At 32.7% G+C, this 22,912-nt stretch overlaps 1 protein-coding gene across 1 annotated transcript in view; it reads left to right on the top strand.

Annotated features, from left to right (window-relative positions):
• The window catches only part of OPA1 (optic atrophy 1 (autosomal dominant)), a gene marked incomplete at its 5' end in the record, with an annotated part of 96,090 nt that overhangs the window by 4,747 nt on the left and 68,431 nt on the right, over positions 1-22,912 (top strand). Inside the window, 4 exons of the mRNA XM_008589883.1 lie at positions 14,296-14,349; positions 18,236-18,340; positions 20,042-20,128; positions 21,016-21,129. Coding sequence (XP_008588105.1) covers positions 14,296-14,349; positions 18,236-18,340; positions 20,042-20,128; positions 21,016-21,129 — 360 coding nt within the window. The remainder of the gene's footprint in view (positions 1-14,295; positions 14,350-18,235; positions 18,341-20,041; positions 20,129-21,015; positions 21,130-22,912) is intronic.

Raw genomic sequence — 22,912 nt, 5'->3', positions numbered from 1 at the left:
ATTGTTTTTTAATACATCAGAGGAAATAATTTTATGTTTATTTGGGGAGCAGGAAGAAGAAATAATTTCTATATATAGGTTTCTATCTCTTTCCCTGTCCTTCAACTTTGAACTTTTTACAAGATATTCCAAATTTTAATTATATTTCAAAAGATTTTTTTTCTTTTGCCTATTAATTTTATCTTTCAGAGAAAACATTTCGAATATGAGTATGTGTTTTTGCCTTTTAATTTAATCTTTTTTGATACACTTTGAATTGACACTATTTTAACCAAAGGACACTCTTGGTTATTCATGCTACTGGGGGAAAAAATTAAATAGAAATTAGCCTAATACATGCAGCTTATTTTGAGCCAAAGCCTTGTCCTTAACGCAGTTAAACTTAATGTGCAGAGACAAGCTAATCTAAGTGGGGAGAGGGAACCTTAGTTACAGGTGTGGTAGAGGAGTTGGTTCTTTGAATGACAAGATTTCTTTTTGCCTAAATCCGTTAGGGGAGTTCTGCATATCTGTTTTCTTTCTGAGATGGCCCAGGATCTCTTTGGTTAATAAAAACCTGCTTCAGGGTTTGACTCAGATGATTTCCTTAAAACCCTGCTAAGGTGATAAACGAATAATCAGTAATTGACTGGGAGTTCTGCAATACAGAAACAGCAAGAAAGTGTATCTTGGAATTTAATTATATTTACAAATTTTCTTTTATACAGTAGAAATGCCAGTAAATTTATTGCTTTATGTTATAATTTACTCCTTTGCTTGTCTGACAATAAATGCCCCTTGTAGACTTTTAATTTTCTAATTTTTATTTTATTTTATTTTAATTTAATTTTTTTCTTTTTAAATTTTATTTTCTTTTAATTTTTTCTTAATTTATGGTGATTCCTTTTTTTTTTTTTTTTTGCCCATTACTCACCAACTTTTTTTTTTTTTTCCCCAACTATTTGTTATAAATACTGAATCTAGAGCTGTAATTAAACCGTTTTCATTATAGGTTAAATCAAATTGTAGCAAATCCCGGAATAAAAACTTATTATGCAAAAAAAGTATCTCCAGCCCCAACTGATGATTTTAAATTCTGTTAATACGAAGCATTGTGTTTCCATGGCTTGACTGTTGCCTGTGATGTTTGAGAATAATGAACCACTCAGATAAGATGTAGATAAACTGATTTTAAGAGACTTCTTTACAAATTGCTGTTTGAATGTAAACATGCAAAGGGAGATCTTAGCTTAGCAGTAACCTTTTGAAATCACTCAGACATCATTTGAAAATTTGGGCGATAATCAGAGGAGGTAGGATGGCATCCAGAGTTTAGCTGTTGCCTTTTTGATTGGTTCAATCTGGTATCTGAGAGCCCTACATTTACAGTAGCATTTAGGGTTTGAAGCAGTTTGGGGATAGTTTAATGGTTATCAGGTTTGTAACAAAGTTTCTGGGTAGACTTTCTCTAGAAATGTAAAGGTAAATGTGAATCAACATTTTTACAACTAGATTAAAAAGAAAGAAAGAATAAAAAAAAGATTTATCCTTTCTAATAGGAAAACACATCTGGAGAACTACTGGCAAGTAGAGGAACAGTTAGGACCACTCAATGTCAGCTGAAGTGAAAGTGACAAGGAGTTGAGGGGAACACAGGTGTCAGATAGTTTGACTTGAGTCAGATGGAATGAACAACCTGATGAACTGATTACCTGTGGTTTCCAGCCTAGGTCATTAAGCATTTAGGTGTTCTAGAAATTTGTAATAGAGGTCTTCAAGCACAGGTGTCAGATAGTTTGACTTGAGTCAGATGGAATGAACAACCTGATGAACTGATTACCTGGGGTTTCCAGCCTAGGTCATTAAGCATTTAGGTGTTCTAGAAATTTGTAATAGAGGTCTTCAAAAAGTCTGCAGAAAGCACATATTTCCATATAATGCTGCACAGTTTAAACATTAAGTTTCTTTGATTTTGCTTGGATTTATATCCCTTCAGTTTGTGGACACTTGTTATTTATGTTATGTTGATCAAAAACTTTTATATGTATCTTCAATTAATAAAACATTGGAAAAATAGTAAAACCACTTTATTTTAACCTAACTTAAACTACTTTATTAAGGTATGATTAACATGCAGTGAAACCACTTTTTAATAAGTGCTTCTTGTTAATCAAAAATTTTAAAACTTGTGTCCACTGGAAGAAAATATTATAAAGCCCTTGATGTGAACTGAGTAATATTGTCATGATCTGGATACCTTCAGAACTACCTGAAGGCAAATTGGGAATTGGAGTGGTGAGCCTAATTTCATTTGATTTGTAAATCAGTAGATTTTTGTATATCAGTCATAAAATATATAGATGACAAGACCACTTAGTGTATCTCCTTTTTTAGATTCTGCAAGATTGTTGTGTTCTAGTGAAAGTTGATTTGCCAAATGAGACATTTTATTATCTGTGCTTTTGTTCTATCTTGTTTCTGATTGGTCATAAGCATCTCACAGAAAAAGGATAGGGCCATTCTGAAGGTAACAAGTACAGTTATAACTTACAGAAAATATTTGAAGGACTTTTTAAAGACCCAAATCATGAAAAGTAGTATTATTGTTTTAAATATAATTATTAAATGATAATACATTAATGTTCTCCCTCTCCACACATTAGTTACTCTAATTTTTACTTTTACGGTTTATGTTGTACCTCTCATCTGAAATATCTCTCTTGTTTCTTTTCTACCTACCTTATTCTTCTACCTGACAACTTTCCACTCATCTTTAAATCACAGGTCAATTGTCACCTTCATGAACTCTTCCATAACCATTTTAGTTCTGTTAATTATACTCTTCTCAGTGCTTAAACACTTGCCACATGAAACACTGTTTACTTTGGCTTGTGTTCTTAGTATTTAATGGGCCATTTCTGTCACTAAATCTCTGTTCTCAGAGCACCTAGGATAGTGTTGAGCTCTTAGCAAAATTAGTTGATTGATTTAACTTGGCAGAAGAGAGGCTAATTAACAGTAAGTAAACTTGCTTGATGCCAACAAGGGAGGGACCAAAGATTTTTGCTCTAATTACTTGTGAATTCTTCTTGGCCTTCATGTTTGGCAACTATTGAGAACTTGGCTATAAAAGTAGTTTGTGTACTTGGTATTCTGAATTGTAATAAAGCAGTGTTGCTTAAGTAGGATTTACATTTGTGAGATTCCTTATGCAAAAATAATGTAACTGCGGCGAAATTAAATTCTTACAACCAGCACCATCAAGTACCACAGGTTCAGGAAGTGGTATATTTCCTGAGCAACTGACAGCTAGCAGCTATACCTCGTTAGATTCTTAACTAGAGTGTTAAGAATCTTGTGTACTGGAGTGTAGTAGATAGGAAGCTGAGGGATCAGAGGAAGAAAAGTAGGGAGTATCTGCATGAGCTAAAGTGGAATGGCAAAAGTCTTACTTTAATTCACAGTGGTAAGCACACTGCCCATATATGTCATTCAAGAAACAGTAAATATTTTTATTTAATATGTACATATATATAAAACACTGTTTTTAGGTAACAATTTAGAAAAATGGGATTTAGTAGAAATTGTAGTATTGATAACTATTGGTAATAGTCAAGCTATTTCGTTCATCTCTTAAAATTATTTGTAAAAGTTGTCCTAATAGTAAAATGGGATGTGGTATTTCTGGATGGAGCAAGTTAAATAATCCCAAGTGGAAAGACCTATATCCTTCTGATAACCAATAATAAACATTTTCAGTTGGCTATAAATATCTTCAACAGAGTTACATATTACTCAGAGGGAAAAATAGTTCTTTTTAACTAATCCGATAGCAGAACTATTCAAACTTTGAAAAGTTATTTAGTACTTAGGAATATTTTTTAGATGGAAGGGGAAAAGTTCCTTTGCTGGACCAACCAAAATTACTACAAAACTTCTAAAGCAGCAGTTGGCAAACTTTTCCTTACAGGACCAGATAGTAAATATTTTAGGCTTGCAGGCAATAATGTCTCTATAGACTGCTCTGCCAGCCCACCAAATTTGCCATCTCCTGCTCTAAAGGGCAATTTAAATGTGCCTTCTATTGTATTATAGTATTACCATTTTCCTCTTTTAAATGTAGATTGAACCTAATGGGTCAAAGACACTTTGAAAATAGTGAGACTGTATTACAGGATGGTATCAGATACAGAATTAGGAGTCACAATGCCTAGATTCAGACACTGCCTTGCCTGCTTTCTAAACTGTGTAGTCTTGGGCAAGTTACTTTAGCGTCTCTGAGTTTTTGGTTTCCTCTTCTGTAGAAGGGGAAACCCCTACCTGATAGGGTTGTTGTGAGGATTATATAAGGTCCTTTAGCATAAGACCTGGCACTGATAAAACTAAATAAATGTTGGCTTTTAAGAGGAGGAAAAGAAAGAGGATTTTGATGAAAATGATCATTTTCTTCCACTTTGAGATATTGTGTGAGTTAACAAGAGTATTTCTTCTCACTTTTCTTCTATGGCGTCATTTCTGGGGATTGTGAAAAATGGGAAAATGGGTTGTGGGGTTAATGTGCTTACTTACATTTTTAGGAACCAATTTGGATTTTATGCTAGAAACTTTACATTATTATTAGGTAAAAGTAGATCATGATTTGGTTCATTTGAGTAACAAACATGTGCCAAGCCCTCATGTATGTGCTGGCTATAACACATCTTGTGTTCAGACCTTATTCTAGGTGCTAGGTATAAAAATGGAAAGGATATGGACCTTATTTTGCTGTAGAATTTGTAAATACTGTTAGAAATAATAGTATTATAAATGTACTCACATATGAGGCTACTTCAAAAAGTTCATGGAAAAATAAAATTAAAAGATGATATGAATCTTTCTATGAACTCTTTGAAGTGTTACCAAATTCAGATCCAGCCACCTGCTTCCTTAAGAAGAAAAAAAACTCAGAAGTTAAATGGTTGGTGTTAGAAAAGCAGATGTATTCAGCTGAAGGAGATGGTAGGCTTTCCCATCTCAATGATTTAGATTTACTGAGGGGTTTTCGAAGGAAGGAATGGAATGTGGGAGGTGAAAAGCAGGAGAAAACGAGATGCGAGTTATGAGGGGTCCATGTCTATGGGTCAGGTACAAGGTCTTGCCAAGGCCTTGTCTGGTTTCTGTTCTCATCTTTGTTATTTTCTCAGGACCCCACAAGATTTTGATTTGCCCTGGTGTACTTGGCGGTGCCCAAGGTCAGCTTCCAGTCTTTTGGCCTTGATCATTTCTCAAAACTCTACAAGTCTCAAAGAAAGAACTGTTAGCTTTGCAAAGTACTAATTAGTTTCTTTGCCTTGTTTTCCTACTTAGCAAGCAAGATAAGAAAGTCAGAGGATGGGAGGAGAGAATGGAGAGAAAAAAACTGTCCTTTTTAACCCCCTGCTTGGCCCTGCAGCTCAGGCAGTTTTAGGTCCCAGCATGGCTTCAGTCTTTCTCACTCCAACAGAATTAACCTTTGTATGAGGTACTTAAAATTGTCTTACTTAGTCTGTTCAGGATGCTATAACAAAAATACCATAAACTGGGTAGCTTATCAACAACAGAAAGGCTGGGAAGTCCAAGGCTTTGGACTCTGAAGGCTGGGAAGTCCAAGATCAAGATGCTGGCAGATTTGTTGTCTTCTGATGGCCCTTGTCCACACATGATGCAAGAGGCTAGGCAGCTTTCTGGAGGCTCTTTTATAAGGATACTGATCCCAGAGCCCTCATGACCTAATCACTTCCCAAAGGCCCCACTTCCAATAGTATTAAACTGGGGATTAGGTTTCAACATATGAATTTGTGGGAAGACATTGAAGATTATTTAAAATCTTTTCTACCAAACTCATTAACTTTTAGGCTCATGGCATTTTCAGTTGATATTTTGGTTTCTGGACTTGTTACTGATTTTCTTGATCTGATGTTATAATTTTTTTTAAAAAACTGAGAACACTGTGTATGAAATATAAGACTGAAAACTGCAGTGTCAAATTCACAATACCAGAAGATGTTTAGAGAGTATATCAACTGCAGTTCTTAATATAACAATTACTGTATTTTATATATAATATATACTATTTTAAAAATAATTATTTGTGTAATTTCTTGAGGGATAAATGTCCAAGTTAGGGAAAATGTTTGTTGTGAAAAATGTCTTATACATATGAGGAATGTATCTTGCACTGTAGGTAAATATTTCTTCCTCTTCCTGTTGCTCATGGCCTTAGCTTAGAAGCTGTATAGCTCATCACTTGATATTTAGGGTGAGATTTCATGCCTAAAATTGGAGAAAGGCAACCTCGTTAATTTCAACTGTCTTCATATAGCAGTGTTTCAATAACAAATTTGGAAGGAAAGTGAGGTGTCACTAGAAAGAGGGTGTTTTCTGTTACCAGACAGTTGTATATAGATATAAGTAATGAATTAGGGAGGGATGTTCAAGCTATACATAGGAATTGTGTACCTGATAGACCGTCAGAATTAAGAAATATGTAATATTTTCTCACTGCTTTGGCATTTTATAAATTAGAATACTGGTAGTATATAAATACAGCAAGTATACTGCTGTATAAACCAACATAGAAAGCCTTCTTTAAAGGGAATGGTTTTGAGAAATCTAAACACTTAGATGATTGGAAGAAGTGATTATGATAAGTGGCCAAAGGAATGAAAATAAGTCAGATTTCTTTTCTTTCTACTTGATGAAAAGCAGTGATATTTTTAAAATCACAAAAAATTATGGGAATGAAGCGAATAGTGAGTTAGTTGGCATTGTCTTTTTTTGATAGATTTGTCAGTGACCATAAAACTGATTTACTTAAAACATGTGTTTAGAGATAACTTCAAGTTTTTATAAATATATTTTCTACTACTGAGTCTGGAAACAAATGTTGAAATTTCACTTGTCCTGTGGAAAAATCAATTAGATTCATCCTTTGATTAATAGTAAATTAACCAGTTTCATTCATTGTCTGATATTGGCAATAATTATAGCCTAGTATATTAAAAGGAAGAATTGAACAAAATTAAAATTTCCCAAATTGTATGTTAATTTTTCTCTAATTTAAAATGTTTTACTATAATACTAACTTTTCTGTTTGTATTTAATTCTTTTCTGGAAAACTTGTATGTTTATTTAAGTCTTTGGGCTATATAAGGTGGATTAAGTAATTAAGCCTCTGGATGAGTCTACTAATTAAATTTTGGATGTTATGTAAACCAGTATGTGTATGAAATAATAAATAATAAGTGTATTATTTTAGAGACTTGTTAATTATGCAAAATAAAATGTTTTTGGTATTCATTTAAGAAAACTCAAGCTATTTAAAACTCCTAATTTAGATTATTTAATAAATATTAATTTTTCTAATTTAAAAAAAATTTTTATGACTTTTAAAGCTCAGCACATTATTCTCCCAGAACATTATTCTTGTACAAATTAAATGGTTACCTCATTCACTAGAACTTTACATTTTAGTATTTCTAATTGAGAAAATAGAAGGCTTGTGACACTGTCAATTCTTAGTTGTCTTTTCCTTCACATTTCATGAGATCAATTATCTATAGGCCAGCAATTACAAATACTGTACAGAAAATGACATGTGTTTTAAATATCATACCACATGTGAATATGTTGTAGTAAAAATTGTACCAGTTTAACATTTTATGATTATTAAATGAAATGAATTTTAGAGATAGAAAAGGGGATTATTTTATGCATAGCTCTAAACTGGTTTTTGTTTCATTTTTAATTTTCATAATATCTGTATTATCTGTGAATCTTCATTATGTTCTTTTATAGTGCTTTTGGGTAGTAACTGACATATGCTTGGCTATATTCTCAGAGGCTATTCTATTTAATGTCAAAACAGCTTATAAAAAGTGAAAATTCAGTCAAACTAGTTATTTGATGTTATATAAAGTAAAAATAGAACCTAAAACATTATTTTTAGTTCATAAAAAATAACCCTAAATTTTAGTCAAATAAGCTTATGTGCAAAGGCATATAGAATGTATGAATTAATGTAAAGCCTTAATTAACTTGATGCTAGAAAACTCAAATTAATAGGGTTTTGAGGGACTGTAATCTTTAACCGAAGATATTAGATACCGAGGAAAAATATTTAATTAAGAATAATTTAATAGGTAAACAAGCTGTTATGATCCTCCAATTAGTCTTATGAGAATTAGTTTTGAGGGACTGTAATCTTTAACCGAAGATATTAGATACCGAGGAAAAATATTTAGTTAAGAATAATTTAATAGGTAAACAAGCTGTTATGATCCTCCAATTAGTCTTATGAGAATTATGGTTGAGACTTAGAAGATTTATGCCTGTAAGATCAACACTGTTAAAAAATCAGTTCTGGTGTTTTTCCCCCATATGTTTCAAGTCAGGAACATATGCTAAAATACAGTGGCAATTCAAAAATAAGTATTGAAATATTTGTTTTCTTGATTTTCCTGTTACCAGGAAATTTAATGAATTACAGTACCACCTTCCTTGAGCATTCCATTTAGTCTAGGTTTTACTGTATGTTAATATTGTATATCTGGCTCATTTTATTGAGCACTTATTATTGCATTTTCCTTTTCACTTTTTAAACTATGCTGTTTTATTTTTCTGAGAATCTAATTTTACTGAGGGGAAAAATGGAAATGTAGTACAGAACCCGATTGTATGATGGCTTTAAAGGTACATGGGTTTCCATTTTGGTTTTAAGCTATCCATCCCTCCCTTTCTTACATCTGTTCCTTTTTTGTGCCCTTTGGTTTAACATTGTTCTCCTCCCCAATTTTCCTCTTCTCCTCATTGTAAACTCATGGCAGGGTCTGCTTGGTGAGCTCATTCTCTTACAACAGCAAATTCAAGAGCATGAAGAGGAAGCACGCAGAGCCGCTGGCCAATATAGCACGAGCTATGCCCAACAGAAGCGCAAGGTGATGGATGGTGTAAGGGGGCTACTGATATGTTCACACTAATCAGCCATTTCTGCCAAGATCATGTCACCTTAATCCATTCATGGACTCCAATTAGGAGAAATTATTTTTGCCCAACTAAAAATATAAAAGATACATTACATAGATATGTAACTTTCTGGGAATGGGTAGTATAGATAAAGCCCAAAATATTAAGCTCAAGCATAGGAAATTAGTTTCTGCAAATTAGATTATTGGTGAGGGTCTATGGATTTGTATTTAGAATAAAATTATATATCACTGTTTTTGTGGTCACCCTAAATTTGTAGCCAATTTGTCTTCTTATTTGTTCTCCAAGTTTTATTTCTGAAGTGAAAAGGATAGCTGTAGGTGACCAATGTAAATAATTTAAAGAGTGAAGTTTATTTGTTTTAGCTAAAACTTATCAACTGGCAATATTTATATTTTTATAGAAGATAACTATTTTGGGCCGGCCCGGTGGCGCACTGGATAGTGCACCGCTTGGGAAGCGTGGCGGCGCTCCCGCCCGAGGGTTCGGATCCCACATACAGACCGGTTCCCGCTCACTGGCTGAGCGAGGCGCGGGAGCAACGCCGAGGGTTGCGATCCCGTTGCCGGTCCCTGGTCTGGTACGGGGGCAGCACTGAGGGTTGCGATCCGTTGCCGGACACTGAAAAAGACAAAAAAAAAAAAAAAGAAAGAAAAGAAAAAAAAAAAAGAAAGAAAAGAAAAAAAAAAAAGAAAGAAAAGAAAAAAAAAAAAGAAAGAAAAGAAAAAAAAAAAAGAAAGAAAAGAAAAAAAAAAAAGAAAGAAAAGAAAAAAAAAAAAGAAAGAAAAGAAAAAAAAAAAAGAAAGAAAAGAAAAAAAAAAAAGAAAGAAAAGAAAAAAAAAAAAGAAAGAAAAGAAAAAAAAAAAAAAAAAGAAAGAAAAGAAAAAAAAAAAAGAAGATAACTATTTTGACTTAACTTTTGGGCAAAGGCTTGCAGTTCTTATACACTTCGATAAATGTTGCATAAATTTTCCACATTAATCAATAAGGTGAGTGCAAATAAATTTTCACCTTGGACCACTGAGGGATTGAACACTAGAAATTTGATATAATCCTTATCACTAAAGAACAGATTCCAATAAAAAGCATAAATTTATAAAAATATTTGGTTAGTGCAGTGAAGAGATCCTTAAAAATATGGTTTTGGCCGTTAGGTAATCCCACAGGGTAGATCCCAAGGTTCATGTTCTGAAGAGAATTTTAGATCAAAGTGAAATAAATGTAATGATTTTAAAATTATACTCTGAGATCTTGAAACCAGCTAGTTATATTACATCTATTAGATCAAAAAATCTTTAAAGTTGTATACAAACTTTATTCAGGAAAAAAGATTGTCATATAATTAACTTCCTGTAGGTTATGGTATTTAAATCAACTAATATTATAGATAATGTCAGTGCAATAATTCTGCTGGCTAACCTTATCTCATTTGGTGGTGGTTAATATTTGAGAGCATTTATCATAATTCCATTTATTTTTTCAGTGTTACTTCCTGGCTTTTCTCAATTCCATGGCTGTGGAATCAAGTCCTGTATATGGTTTAGTTTTCAGTGAATAAATAACATAAGTAGAAAAAGAAAATAATAAGCTGTCTTCCTACATGGTTAAATTGAAGTAGATGTTTTAATCCAGGGAGGGACTTATTTTAAATGGTACTTTAACATTTTTTGTTCTGTATGCTGTGAGTGTACCATTTAAATATTCTAACAAATTGGATGCTCAGGCTGAGCTGTCCATTCCTTAGTTTTGTTACAGAGAGAAGGGGGAGTAGCTAGTATGTTCTGGTATGTTACTTAGAAATATAAATATAGTTCTAATTACAAGTTGTTCTTAAGTGTTTTTCCAATAATGCTATAATAATTTGAAATGAGTCTCATAGACCTGCCATTGTAAGATTCTAAGATGCAATTTAAGATAATCGATATGCTTTTGAATCTGACAATTGATAAGATATTAGTAATGAGTACCGATTCATTTTCTGCATTGCCAAAGATTAATGTTCATTTTAGGCCTACTTTAGTAATCTTTAATTGGCTCAGAGACATTGTTACTATTTCTAATATTTATTCGATTATTGATTTAACACTTTTATGCCTCCCTTTCCCCATTCGTAAAATAGACTGACGTGACCGTAACTTCATCTGTTTGTATATTAAGGTACATTTACTGGAGTACCAAACAGGCCTGTTCCTGCCCACTTTGTGATTACCTTGTGTAAAAGTAAACGGACTTTAAAAATAATTTACATTCTTCTGTAATGAAATCATTCCCTTTACTATCCTGAAAGACCATTTCCTTACTGTATCATCCCCTCTTTTCCCCCTATAGTTAGTACAGAGATGATTTTTCAGCTCTTCACTGTCATAATGATCAAAATCCTAATTCATGAGGTTTTTATCATTCCAGGCATTTGAGGTTTACTTGAGGCACAAAACACAGGTACTTCTTGTTGCTTTTTAATCATTCTTTCTCCCTTGCCTTCTTAAAAATATAAGTAGGTCTGCATTTTTTAGTATCCTAGTAACAACTACCAGGCTTTTCCTGATTCTTCTAAGCAAGAGTGCTTAATTAGACAGTAGAATAAAACTTCCGTTGGTAGTTTTGCCTCCTATGGATTTGTGCACATACGTAGAAATTTTTACGACTATTTTATATATGTATTTCAGTATTTCAGAATGGCCACAATGGCTTAATAGGAAGAAACACTTAAAATTTTATAATCAGGCTTGGTTTTGTAAGGAGTTAGTAAAGGTTTTTCCTCTTTCAGCTTTAGCTTCTTTCTGCAGAGGATTCCGCTCTTTCTCCATCAGTTTCACAGCCCTGGAATTGTAGAAAAGTTCTGGTTTCAAGACCATTGATACCCATTTCTGTCAGGGTGAGTTTTAAATTAATTTCCTAATACAAACTGAATATATTAAACAACAGGACTTGAACTTGTTGTTGTTTTTATGATGAATTTTACTAGTAAAGCACATCAAAATAAAATATACCCAAATTGCTAGTTACGATGTACAATAAGTGACAGATTAAAAATAGCTTGTGATGTTCTCTTAACAAAATATGTAAAAGTATCTCCTCATCAGTCTTTATTATTTGTTTTATAAACCTAAAGGTTTCCATCTTGTTTTCTAGAAAATATTAGGTCTGATTTTTGACTCCAACACCACCTGTCTTTTAATATAACATCAAGATTAATTTTGACATTTCATTAAACTAAACAGATAGGAAGTATGTTGGTAAACTATGCTTGAGGTATTCTTAACAATTGTGCCAGAAAGGCAAATGATAATTTAAATATTCCTAAAAATCCAAATTTATAAAAATCTTAACAGCTATGGTTACTAAATACTAAAATTAGCATAAAGATTGTATTTGTAATATTTTAATAACTTTGTACCATTTTAACTTTTTATAAACCTTTTTACTTTATCAAATTACTAACTAAATTAACCTTTTATAGCCCTTGGCTTATAGTAAACATTCTAACTTTTTCGTGTGATTGTACATCTTAGTTGTCCCAGAAGTCTACTAATATTGGATTTTATAGAAATTTAGGATATAATGCATGAAATCAGTAAATATTTACATTCAAAACTAAAACAGTTTATAGTAATATTGTTTATGTATTTCATTAATTTAGCTGCAGTTGGATAAATATTTAATGGAACAAAGTAAATCAAAGTACCTTTGAAAATGAATTGGCAATTTAATCAGCATAACACATTTTTTATGACCACACTATTACAGTATGATTGCATGCTATATGATCATAATACGGAATTATTTATCTTTTCATTGGCCTTTAAGATTTTGTTCTTAGGGTTGTGGGCTCCTCTTCAAGTTGCTTGTCTCCTCACAGTGTAGGAGGCAGTTAGTAATTCTTGTCCATTCTATACAAACACATATAATCAAAATTTAAAAAGCTTTTATCGGCAAATCTCTGTTTGCAATACAGGAATGGGAAACAATTAAAGTTTGTATTACCTTTTTTTCTAATTACCAAATCATTTTTGAAGATTTTTTTAGGCTTAGGCTTTTAAGAAAAACAATGCTCTTATGTTTTTTAGCAAGCATTGTCATCTGTATTATTTAAATAAAAATTGGGGGAAAATTTTGAAAAAATATTTAGAAATAGGAATTGAAATCTGAAAGTAACTTTTTATAGCGTGGACACGACTTATTACTGTCTATCTCAATAAGCAAATCATTAAAAATTTTTTCGTTTATATTTGCTGCCATGATGTCTTGATCGCTTAAATAGCCAGTGACTGAAGGTGAACAGGATTTAAATGAAAAAGAATATGAATTTAACTTGATTTTTTTTCCTGATGAAATAAATTCATATTTATAAATTTTGATTTTCAGAAATTAGACAATTATTTTTAAAGGCTGGGAGTAACAACTTTTACACCTCACCAAGAAGTCAAAGCAGTTATTTGGATTTGACATAATTTTATTGATTATTGTATTTGTATTTTTTTTGTATTTTGTATTTAGAATTGTATTGTGACTACTTTAAAACTATGTTATACAATAATTCTCTTTGTTTTTTAATGTTTTATCTTAGAACTCTTAGCGTTGATAACAGTTCAAAGTAGTTTACACAATACCTGTTGATTTTATTCTATTTGTTTTATGTTCGCATCACTTTTAGTTTCTTTACTTGGCTTCACTGCTACAGATGCATTCTCTATATTCTGTATATTATGGTTAGCAGAACTTGTATTGCAACTGATTTTAAAAACAAGCATCTGGCTCTGCTTAAAGCTCCAAACATGCATATTGTTTTTTGCATTTATTATATACTTCCCTACTTACGGTACAAAAATGGATAATATTTTCTTTAAAGATACACGATGACAAATAAGCTTTTTCAATACCTGCTAATGGTAACATGTATCTGATTTTCCAAAACATGTTTCTGGAGGGATATCAGTGCTTTATTTCTCCAAGTATCTAAGTCCCTATACTTTACTACCAAACAATCTCTGAAGAATATGGTAACCATATATGTTGATCTCTTATTTTTCTAACAAGCCTTTCCTAAGAAATGACTAGAATGGCAACAGGAAAATGATTGCTTTTTAAAGTTTATACTTCTTAATATAAAATTTTGATGAGCTATTTTTATTGATGAATACAGACAAGTATTTTTACTTTCTTAAATGATCACTTGATTTAAAGTTGCTTTGATTAAATATGCATATAAAGCCACTAGTTTTAACTCTTAATAACTTTTAAAAATTTTAGTTACTGTACATTCTATATAAACCTAATTCTACTCAACTAAATTAATTTTTAAAAAATATTTAGGTGTCAGACAAAGAGAAAATTGACCAACTTCAAGAAGAACTTCTGCACACTCAGGTAATTCTGATGAGTAATAAAAATCAGGGACTTTTTCTTATGTTTTAATGTGAATTTGGTGATGTGTACATTTATTTTTCAACAAAGCAAAATTTGGAATGGTTTAAGGATAGAACTTTATTATCGATAGATGTAAAGGCTAATTGCGAAATAAGGAAGGAATTAGATAAGTATAGAGTTCACTCATGTGTAAAAGCCTATTTTGAGTGAATCTTGTACTTCTAATTTTTAAAAAAACTATGAAGAAAGGGCAAAAGTCGTTTGTCCTTATAAACTTATGCTTGCATTTTTACATTGATAAGCTAATTAATTTAAGTAACATTTAAAGAAATTAGAGCTGAGTCTACCACATTGTTTTAATGAGCCCTTGTGAACCTGAAAGGGCAAAAGTCGTTTGTCCTTATAAACTTATGCTTGCATTTTTACATTGATAAGCTAATTAATTTAGGTAACATTTAAAGAAATTAGAGCTGAGTCTACCACATTGTTTTAATGAGCCCTTGTGAACCTTTTACTTCACTTCTCTGAAGCCTGAAACCAATCACATAATATTTTTCTAGATATTTGTGAAAAGATACTACTTTGAATAGCTATTTTCTTATATAGTTGATAATAAAATCACTATTAAAGACCTGTCTGTGCAGTGTAATGAGTAATAGTGCAAAATTGTCCTACCATCAATTATTCTCCATAGATAACAGTGATATACAATAATTAAGAAGTTATTTTTAAACTCTTTAGGACTTATTATCTTGGGTCTCTCTTTTTAGGGAAAAAATAAAATAAGGGGCAATCGGAATGAAATTAAACTAGTTTATTTTGAGTCACAGGTTTCCTTGATATCTATTCATTGAATATCATACCTGACTATACATTAGAATCGCTAGTGCCCTGGTTGGTACCACATGTACATTTTTTTGAGGCTTCTCAGCTTGGTGATTCCATTTTGCAGCCAGGGGTTAAGAATCAATCATTGGTCTCAAAGTGCGGTCCCTGGAACAGCAGCATCAATATTCTTTGGGAGCTTGTTAGAAATGCAAATTCTTGGCCCCATCCTATACCTACTTTCTTTCTGTTTTCTGTTGCTTATAACAGAATACCTGAATCTGGGTAATTTATAAAGAAAGGAAATTTATTTTTTATACTTTGGTGGCTGGGAAGTCAAAGGTCAAGTGGGCAAATCTGGTGAGGGCCTTCTTGCTGGTGGGGACTGCAGGGTCTTGAGGTAGCACAGGGTATCACATGACAAAGGGGGCTGAGCCTGATAGCTCAGGTCTCTGTTCCTCTTCTTATAAAGCCACCAGTCTACTCCCATGATAACCAATTAACCTATTAATCCATTAACCCATTAATCCATGAATGGATTACCAGTCACCCCTTAAAGACCCATCTCTCAATACTGCCACAGGGTGGATTAAGTTTCAACATGAGTTTTGTAGGGGACAAACATTCGAACCATAGCTTCTACTGAATCAGAAACACTAGAAGTAGAACCCAACAATCTTTTAGAACTCCTCAATCTAATTCTGATACATCCTAAAGTTTGAGAATTATTGTTCTTGAGCTTTGGGGAACAGCCCAAAAGCACATCTCTGCAGAATGACTACATACTAGCCCCTGTACCAAAGAATATTTTCATCCCCAGAAAATGTGGACCCCAAAATTGATTCCATATTGACAAAGAAATGAGCCAGTGGAAATCCTACCACTCATATATCCATTGTTATCAGTCTTCCCACTTGTGCAATTGTCAGCCACTGGGCATTGACATAACAGTGTATGAGAATTCATGATATAATAAACCAAGGGATTATCTACATCAGTGATGTCCAGTAGAAATATGCCAGCCACATGTATAATTTTAAATTTTCATATTAAAAAGGGTAAAAAGAAACAGGTGGAATTAATTTTAATAGTGTATTTTATTTAACCTAGTCTATCCCAAATAGTAATCAGTATAAAAAATACTAGTTTTGTTCATTTGTTTTGGCAGCTGGCCAGTACAAGGATCCAAACCCTTGCTTGACTTTGGTGTTATAACAACACACTCTCACCAACTGAGCTAACTGGCCAGTACAATATAAAAAATATTAATGAGGTATTTTATGCTTACACCACATCTTGATTCAGACTAGCTACATTTCAAGTGCTCAATAGCTGCATGTGGCTAGTGGCTGTCAGATTAAATAGCAAAGATCTAATTCTTAGATACTACCACAATTTCATTTTATATATACACAGACATACACACACACATATACACAGTATTATGAGATATAAATGAAAAAGTTAAGTAAGAATATATTTATAGCAGAATATAGCCTGTAGTTCTACTTGTTTCATACTATATAGTTCAACTACATATGTTTTTCTTTAATTTGGTTTAAGTTGCACACTCTGAGGACAGAATCATGATTTCCTGTTATTTACTTTGTTATTGAAAGATAACAACAAACTAAAAATTTTTCTAAGAAATGTTTTCCGTTGTAAAAGGTATGATATTTTTTTAAGTTGGACATAAACATTCTGCCAATTATAGGAAGGAGTGATTGTTAATGTTTAGAGAAGAAATAACGGCTAGGAAAGACAATTAGAAAGGATCAAACTTATTGAGAAGAAAAATGTGTAACCAAGCAGCTAAACAAAATAACCTGTTTAAACATATTAGTCTTCCTTAAAAATTATAGGAAGGAGTGATTGTTAATGTTTAGAGAAGAAATAACGGCTAGGAAAGACAATTAGAAAGGATCAAACTTATTGAGAAGAAAATGTGTAACCAAGCAGCTAAACAAAATAACCTGTTTAAACATATTAGTCTTCCTTAAAATCTGTTTATCTCAGGACATGGAAGCTTAACAAAACTTGGAAGAATTTGAGCCTCTGAGTCAGACAGACCTATATTAAAAACCCTGTTCCTCCACCACTTACAAGCTGGGTGACCTTAGGCAGGCTACCAAATCTTCCCAACCTCAAGTTCCTAATCTTAGTTTATCTTCAGCCTTATGTGGTTCCTATGAAGGCTAAGGGAGTCAATGCATGTGAAACACATAATAAAAGGCCTTTCACATAATGCTTGCTCAGGTACTACTAGCTATTACTATTTTATATTATCTCTATTAAAGCATAAAACAATGTGAGGAATAGGAAGAATTTGAATTTTTGTCAAGTGACCCTGTAATGAAGACTTAAAATTTTGATATACAGGTTGAGTATCCCTTATCCAAAATATTGTTTTTTTCGGATTTTGGAGTCGTTGCAGAATATGTACTGGTTGAGCATCCCTAATCCAAAAATCCAAAATCTGAAATGCTCCAATGAGCATTTCCTTTGAGGGTCATGTTGGTGATCAAAAAGTTTTGGATTTTGAAGCATTTTGGATTTCAGATTTTCAAATTAGGGATGCTTACCCTGTAATAGGAAATATTGCTTCTTAAAGTGTATTTAAGAACTTGCTTCTTTAAATTCTTACATTTTTAGTATTTTTAAATAATTTAATTTTTTCAATGTAAGTAGCAAAGCATTTTCTAATTAAAATAGTAAATTATTATAGAAAATGGTGAACTTTACTGTTTTTATGAGGTAATATTCATAGTTTATTCTTTCATCAGTTTCATAGAAGCTTTTTAATGAAATAATTCATTTTCAGTAGGAGATAAGACTTTAGGATTTTGGAGGATTTTAATTATTAATTAATTTTTTTTTTTTTTACTTATTTTTGGCAGCTGGCTGGTACAGGGATCAAACCCTGAACTTTGGTGTTATCAACACCACACTCTAACCAACTGAGCTAACCAGCCAGCCCCCTGGAAGATTTTAATTTAGACAATTAATATTATCTGTTAACTTATCTTTTTTGTATGTAATTATGTGTATTATTTTGTTGCAGTTAAAGTATCAGAGAATCTTGGAACGATTAGAAAAGGAGAATAAAGAATTGAGAAAGTTAGTGTTGCAGAAAGATGACAAAGGCATCCATCATAGAAAGCTTAAGGTATTTTAAATTTGCCTTAATTTGTTCTCAGAATTTTGCCATTTAACATTGTGTGTTCATTGATACCAGTTTTTAAGGAACTGTCATGTTCTATCATGTTTCTTTCTAACATAAATGCCCTTGGGGGATGGATGGTCTTTTCCTGTATTAACACATTTAGCAAATTGTAATCTTCAAAGATTTGTTTTATACTGTACCCATAAAATCTTTATATTTTAAGAGTTATTTCTTGTGAGTCAGTTTATTTTTCTGAAATACCTAGTTTGTCTCTATGCTTAATTTCTGCATCTATAAAATCAGAATTGTTAGTTGGTGGATGTTTAAAATATGACTTATCATCATTGCCTTACTTGTATTTTCGGTGAATGATTAGGCCCCTTTTTTCAATTATAAAAAAGTTAATATTTTTCTCATAGGGTGAGGTTTCTTAGGCATTTTCAAGAATTTTTGAAAAACCTTATACTGGCATTGTTATCATCAGCACATTGATAACCACCGTTAGTAATAAGTGAAACCGTATTATTTCTCACCAAACCAAGTAATGTGTGCCAAATTAAATTGAAGTAATTCTTTTAACTTAGATTTCATACAAGTAAACAGAATTTATGTGTAGCAAAACTATATTTAAATCATGGCACATACATTCTGTAGCCAGTATCCAAAGATATATAATTCTTGTTTAACCAACATCCATTAGTAGCCTTGACTCTAAATCATGCCTGTACAAAACAGATAAACAGCATGACTTTATTTACAAGTGGCACTTGGCAGTTGAGAAAAGCCATGTCCAAGTGTATACGTATGTTGAAATGGTATTTTCTCTCATAAAATGCAATGGTAATAAAAAATCTTTTGTTTATTTTTAGGTGAATGGGATGGCAATTGCTTGCCATTTAATTATTTCTAGGTGTTAAGTGATAAAAGAAATCTCCTTGTATTGTTCTTAACTTGGCACTAAAACTTATTCTTAATTATTAAATTCTCAATGGTACCCTCTTTTTCCAGGCCTCTTTATTTGTTTATTTGTTCATTCATTCATCAAATATTTACTTGAAGCTTGTTATGAACAGGCACCATGTTCAATCTTGGTTTTACAGGGAGAAAGAACAAAGGATATTTGCCCAGGTGCTCTCGTATTTTAGCCTGTCCAGTTGTCAGAGTGTATTTAACCACTCTTACCAGTTTAACAATCTTCTTGGTGATCATTTCTCTAGTGTTATCCTTTCTTTGGGTGCTCGCTTGAGTGTGCTCTCTGTCCTTTCTCTTCTCTCTCTGTCACACACACACATACACACATGTTGCAAACTTGGCAGAGAGTAATGTCCTTGTTAGTTGGTCACCTGACTCCTTATTTGACCTTTTTGGTGTTAATAGTCTTCCTCTGTTGGGCATTTAATATTAATGCATCAATATTAAACAGTTTCTCTCTGTTACCATTTAGAATGTTAGAAAATCCTGAATTAATGAACTATTAAATCAGTATACCTCTAAATAAAATAAACTGAATAAGAAGTGGAAATTTATTCTGTATTTTAGGTTTTACTGTGAAGATGCGTTTATGTAATTGGGGAAAAACAATGCCATGATTATGGAAAAACAATTTGAATTTATTAGCTTTTTCTTCTATTGACACTTTTGTGGTATTCCTTTCTTTTCCTTTAAAGTTTTCACTGTTTTATATTATTTTTTAAAATTTCACAGAAATCTTTGATTGACATGTATTCTGAAGTTCTTGATGTTCTCTCTGATTATGATGCCAGTTATAATACACAAGATCATCTACCGCGGGTAAGTAAAAAATTAATAGACAATGAACTTGCCCATTAGCAGAAAAAGCACTTTAGCTTCTCAAAAATTATGTGTATATATTTACACATACACATATACACATATATACACAGACATATATATTTTTGCCTATATAATCTTAGTTATGTGGTCTAGGTGATGTCTTAAGCACTGAACATTGTTTTACTCTATTTTGGTCCATTATACGTATAAGTAAATATAAGTACCTTATATTTATATGTTATGAAGGAAAGCAATCAGACATTTGACATTATATGTTTATAATGTTTGTAATATTAAAATACCTGAATGGAGGATTAAATTAGGCATATAAATGAAATTTAACCTAATAGAATTGAAAATGTGTTTGTAAAGAGTAAACAAGCTATGGAAAAGATTTGTGGAAAGTTAGTAATCTGGTTTTAGAAACAGTGGTTTAAATTAGCTGAAGTTTTTAAAATAAATATTTGGCTATAAATAATGAATACAATTAATATTTTACTGTTTATATTTTCAGTGTGCATACATGTATCAACCATCATTTTGTTCATGGATTTTTAAAAAAATGTTTTATTAACTGTAGATATTTTATTTGTTTATTTGTTTGTTTGTTTGTTTATTTAAAAGATGACCGGTAAGGGGATCTTAACCCTTGACTTTATGTTGTCAGCTCCATGCTCTCCCAAGTGAGCTAACCAGCCATCCCTATATGGGGATCCGAACCTGTGGCCTTGGTGTTATCAGCACCACACTCGCCTGAGTGAGCAATGGGCTGGCCCAACTGTAGATATTTTAAAAGACTAAATTCAGAGCAGCATTCCAAATCTATTTAAACTTAATTTGGTATCAGAAAAATATAAATAAGTATTATTTGTTTTTATGGTAAGGTTGTAGTGGTTGGAGATCAGAGTGCTGGGAAGACTAGTGTGTTGGAAATGATTGCTCAAGCCCGAATATTCCCAAGAGGATCTGGGGAGATGATGACACGTTCTCCTGTTAAGGTAAGAAAGGTAGGCTAGTGAATGAAGGCTATTTGAATGAAGATCCTTAGGAAAGTAACCACTTCAATGAGGCCTGTTCATAGCGTTGAGATGAAGACTTTTAGTTAATGAAAGAATTAATCTATGGTATTGGGAATCATCCCTAGTATAGAAATCTGTAGGAGGCACAGCCAGGAGGCCAGTGTGGTAGGAGCTGACTGAGTGAGGGAGAGCAGTGGAAAAGGATGTCAGAGGTGCAGTGGGAGGCCAGGCTATACTGAGCTCTTACAAGGTCTTAGATTTTATTCTGAGTAAAATAAATAAGAGGCTGTGAAAGAGAATGAGAATATTGGAAGTGAAGTCAGTGAATATAAATGATTTTGTAGTTTTATTGTAAAAAAGAACAGAAATGGGGCAGTAGTAGTTGAAATATGTTGGGTCAAGGGAAAATTCTTAAAGACATATATTTGCTGATTGTAATGATCTACTACAGGAAAAAAATGCAAGAGATGGAACAATTGCAAGAGCAGAGTCATTGAGGTGAAGGAGGCTGGGATTCAGCGTACAGGTTGTCCATATTTAGAAGCACTAACAATTCTTCCATGGTCACTGGAAGAAAGTATATGGCTACAGAGTTTTTTATTAAACATGTACTTACCGACCACTTAATAATGCCAGCACTGTTCTAGGCAATGTGTCAGTAAACAAAAAAGTGATTTTTTCCATAATGGAGGATATGTTCTAGTAGAGGAAGAAAGACAATAAATAATAAACATAATAAATAATTAAAGTATACAGTATGTTAGAAGGTGATAAGTGCTGTGCAAAAAAGAAAAAGTGGAGCCAGGCAAGGGGGATGGGGTGCCAAGGTGCTGGTAGATTGCATTGATAAGGTGGTATTTTGAACCAAAATTTGCAGAAAAGTGAGGGAAGTGGTCTTGTGGATATCTAGTACAAGAGTGCAGTATGTTAGAAGGTGATAAGTGCTGTGCAAAAAAGAAAAAGTGGAGCCAGGCAAGGGGGATGGGGGTGCCAAGGTGCTGGTAGATTGCATTGATAAGGTGGTATTTGAACCAAAATTTGCAGAAAAGTGAGGGAAGTGGTCTTGTGGATATCTAGTACAAGAGTGCTTAAAGACATATATTTGCTGATTGTAATGATCTACTACAGGAAAAATATGCAAGAGATGGAACAAGGTGCAAGAGCAGAGTCATTGAGGTGAAGGAGGCTGGGATTCAGCGTACAGGTTGTCCATATTTAGAAGCACTAACAATTCTTCCATGGTCACTGGAAGAAAGTATATGGCTACAGAGTTTTTTATTAAACATGTACTTACCGACCACTTAATAATGCCAGCACTGTTCTAGGCAATGTGTCAGTAAACAAAAAAGTGATTTTTTCCATAATGGAGGATATGTTCTAGTAGAGGAAGAAAGACAATAAATAATAAACATAATAAATAATTAAAGTATATATGTTAGAAGGTGATAAGTGCTGTGCAAAAAAGAAAAAGTGGAGCCAGGCAAGGGGGATGGGGTGCCAAGGTGCTGGTAGATTGCATTGATAAGGTGGTATTTTGAACCAAAATTTGCAGAAAAGTGAGGGAAGTGGTCTTGTGGATATCTAGTACAAGAGTGTTCTAGTGTCAAGTCCCTGAGGGGGTTGGGTGGTTGTCATGTTCTAGGAACAGCAAAGGAACCAGTGTGGCTAGACCAGAGTGAAGAGTAGTAAGTCACAGAGTCAGAGGGATAATATAATGGAGGGCAGGAAGAAGCACATCATTAGGGCCTTGTAGGACTCTGTG

Source organism: Galeopterus variegatus, unplaced genomic scaffold (assembly GCF_000696425.1).
Source record: "Galeopterus variegatus unplaced genomic scaffold, G_variegatus-3.0.2 Scaffold5724, whole genome shotgun sequence".
In the NCBI taxonomy this organism is placed as follows: Eukaryota; Metazoa; Chordata; class Mammalia; order Dermoptera; family Cynocephalidae; genus Galeopterus; species Galeopterus variegatus.
Note: the sequence above shows the minus strand (reverse complement) of the source record. Positions and strands in the feature narration are given on the sequence as shown.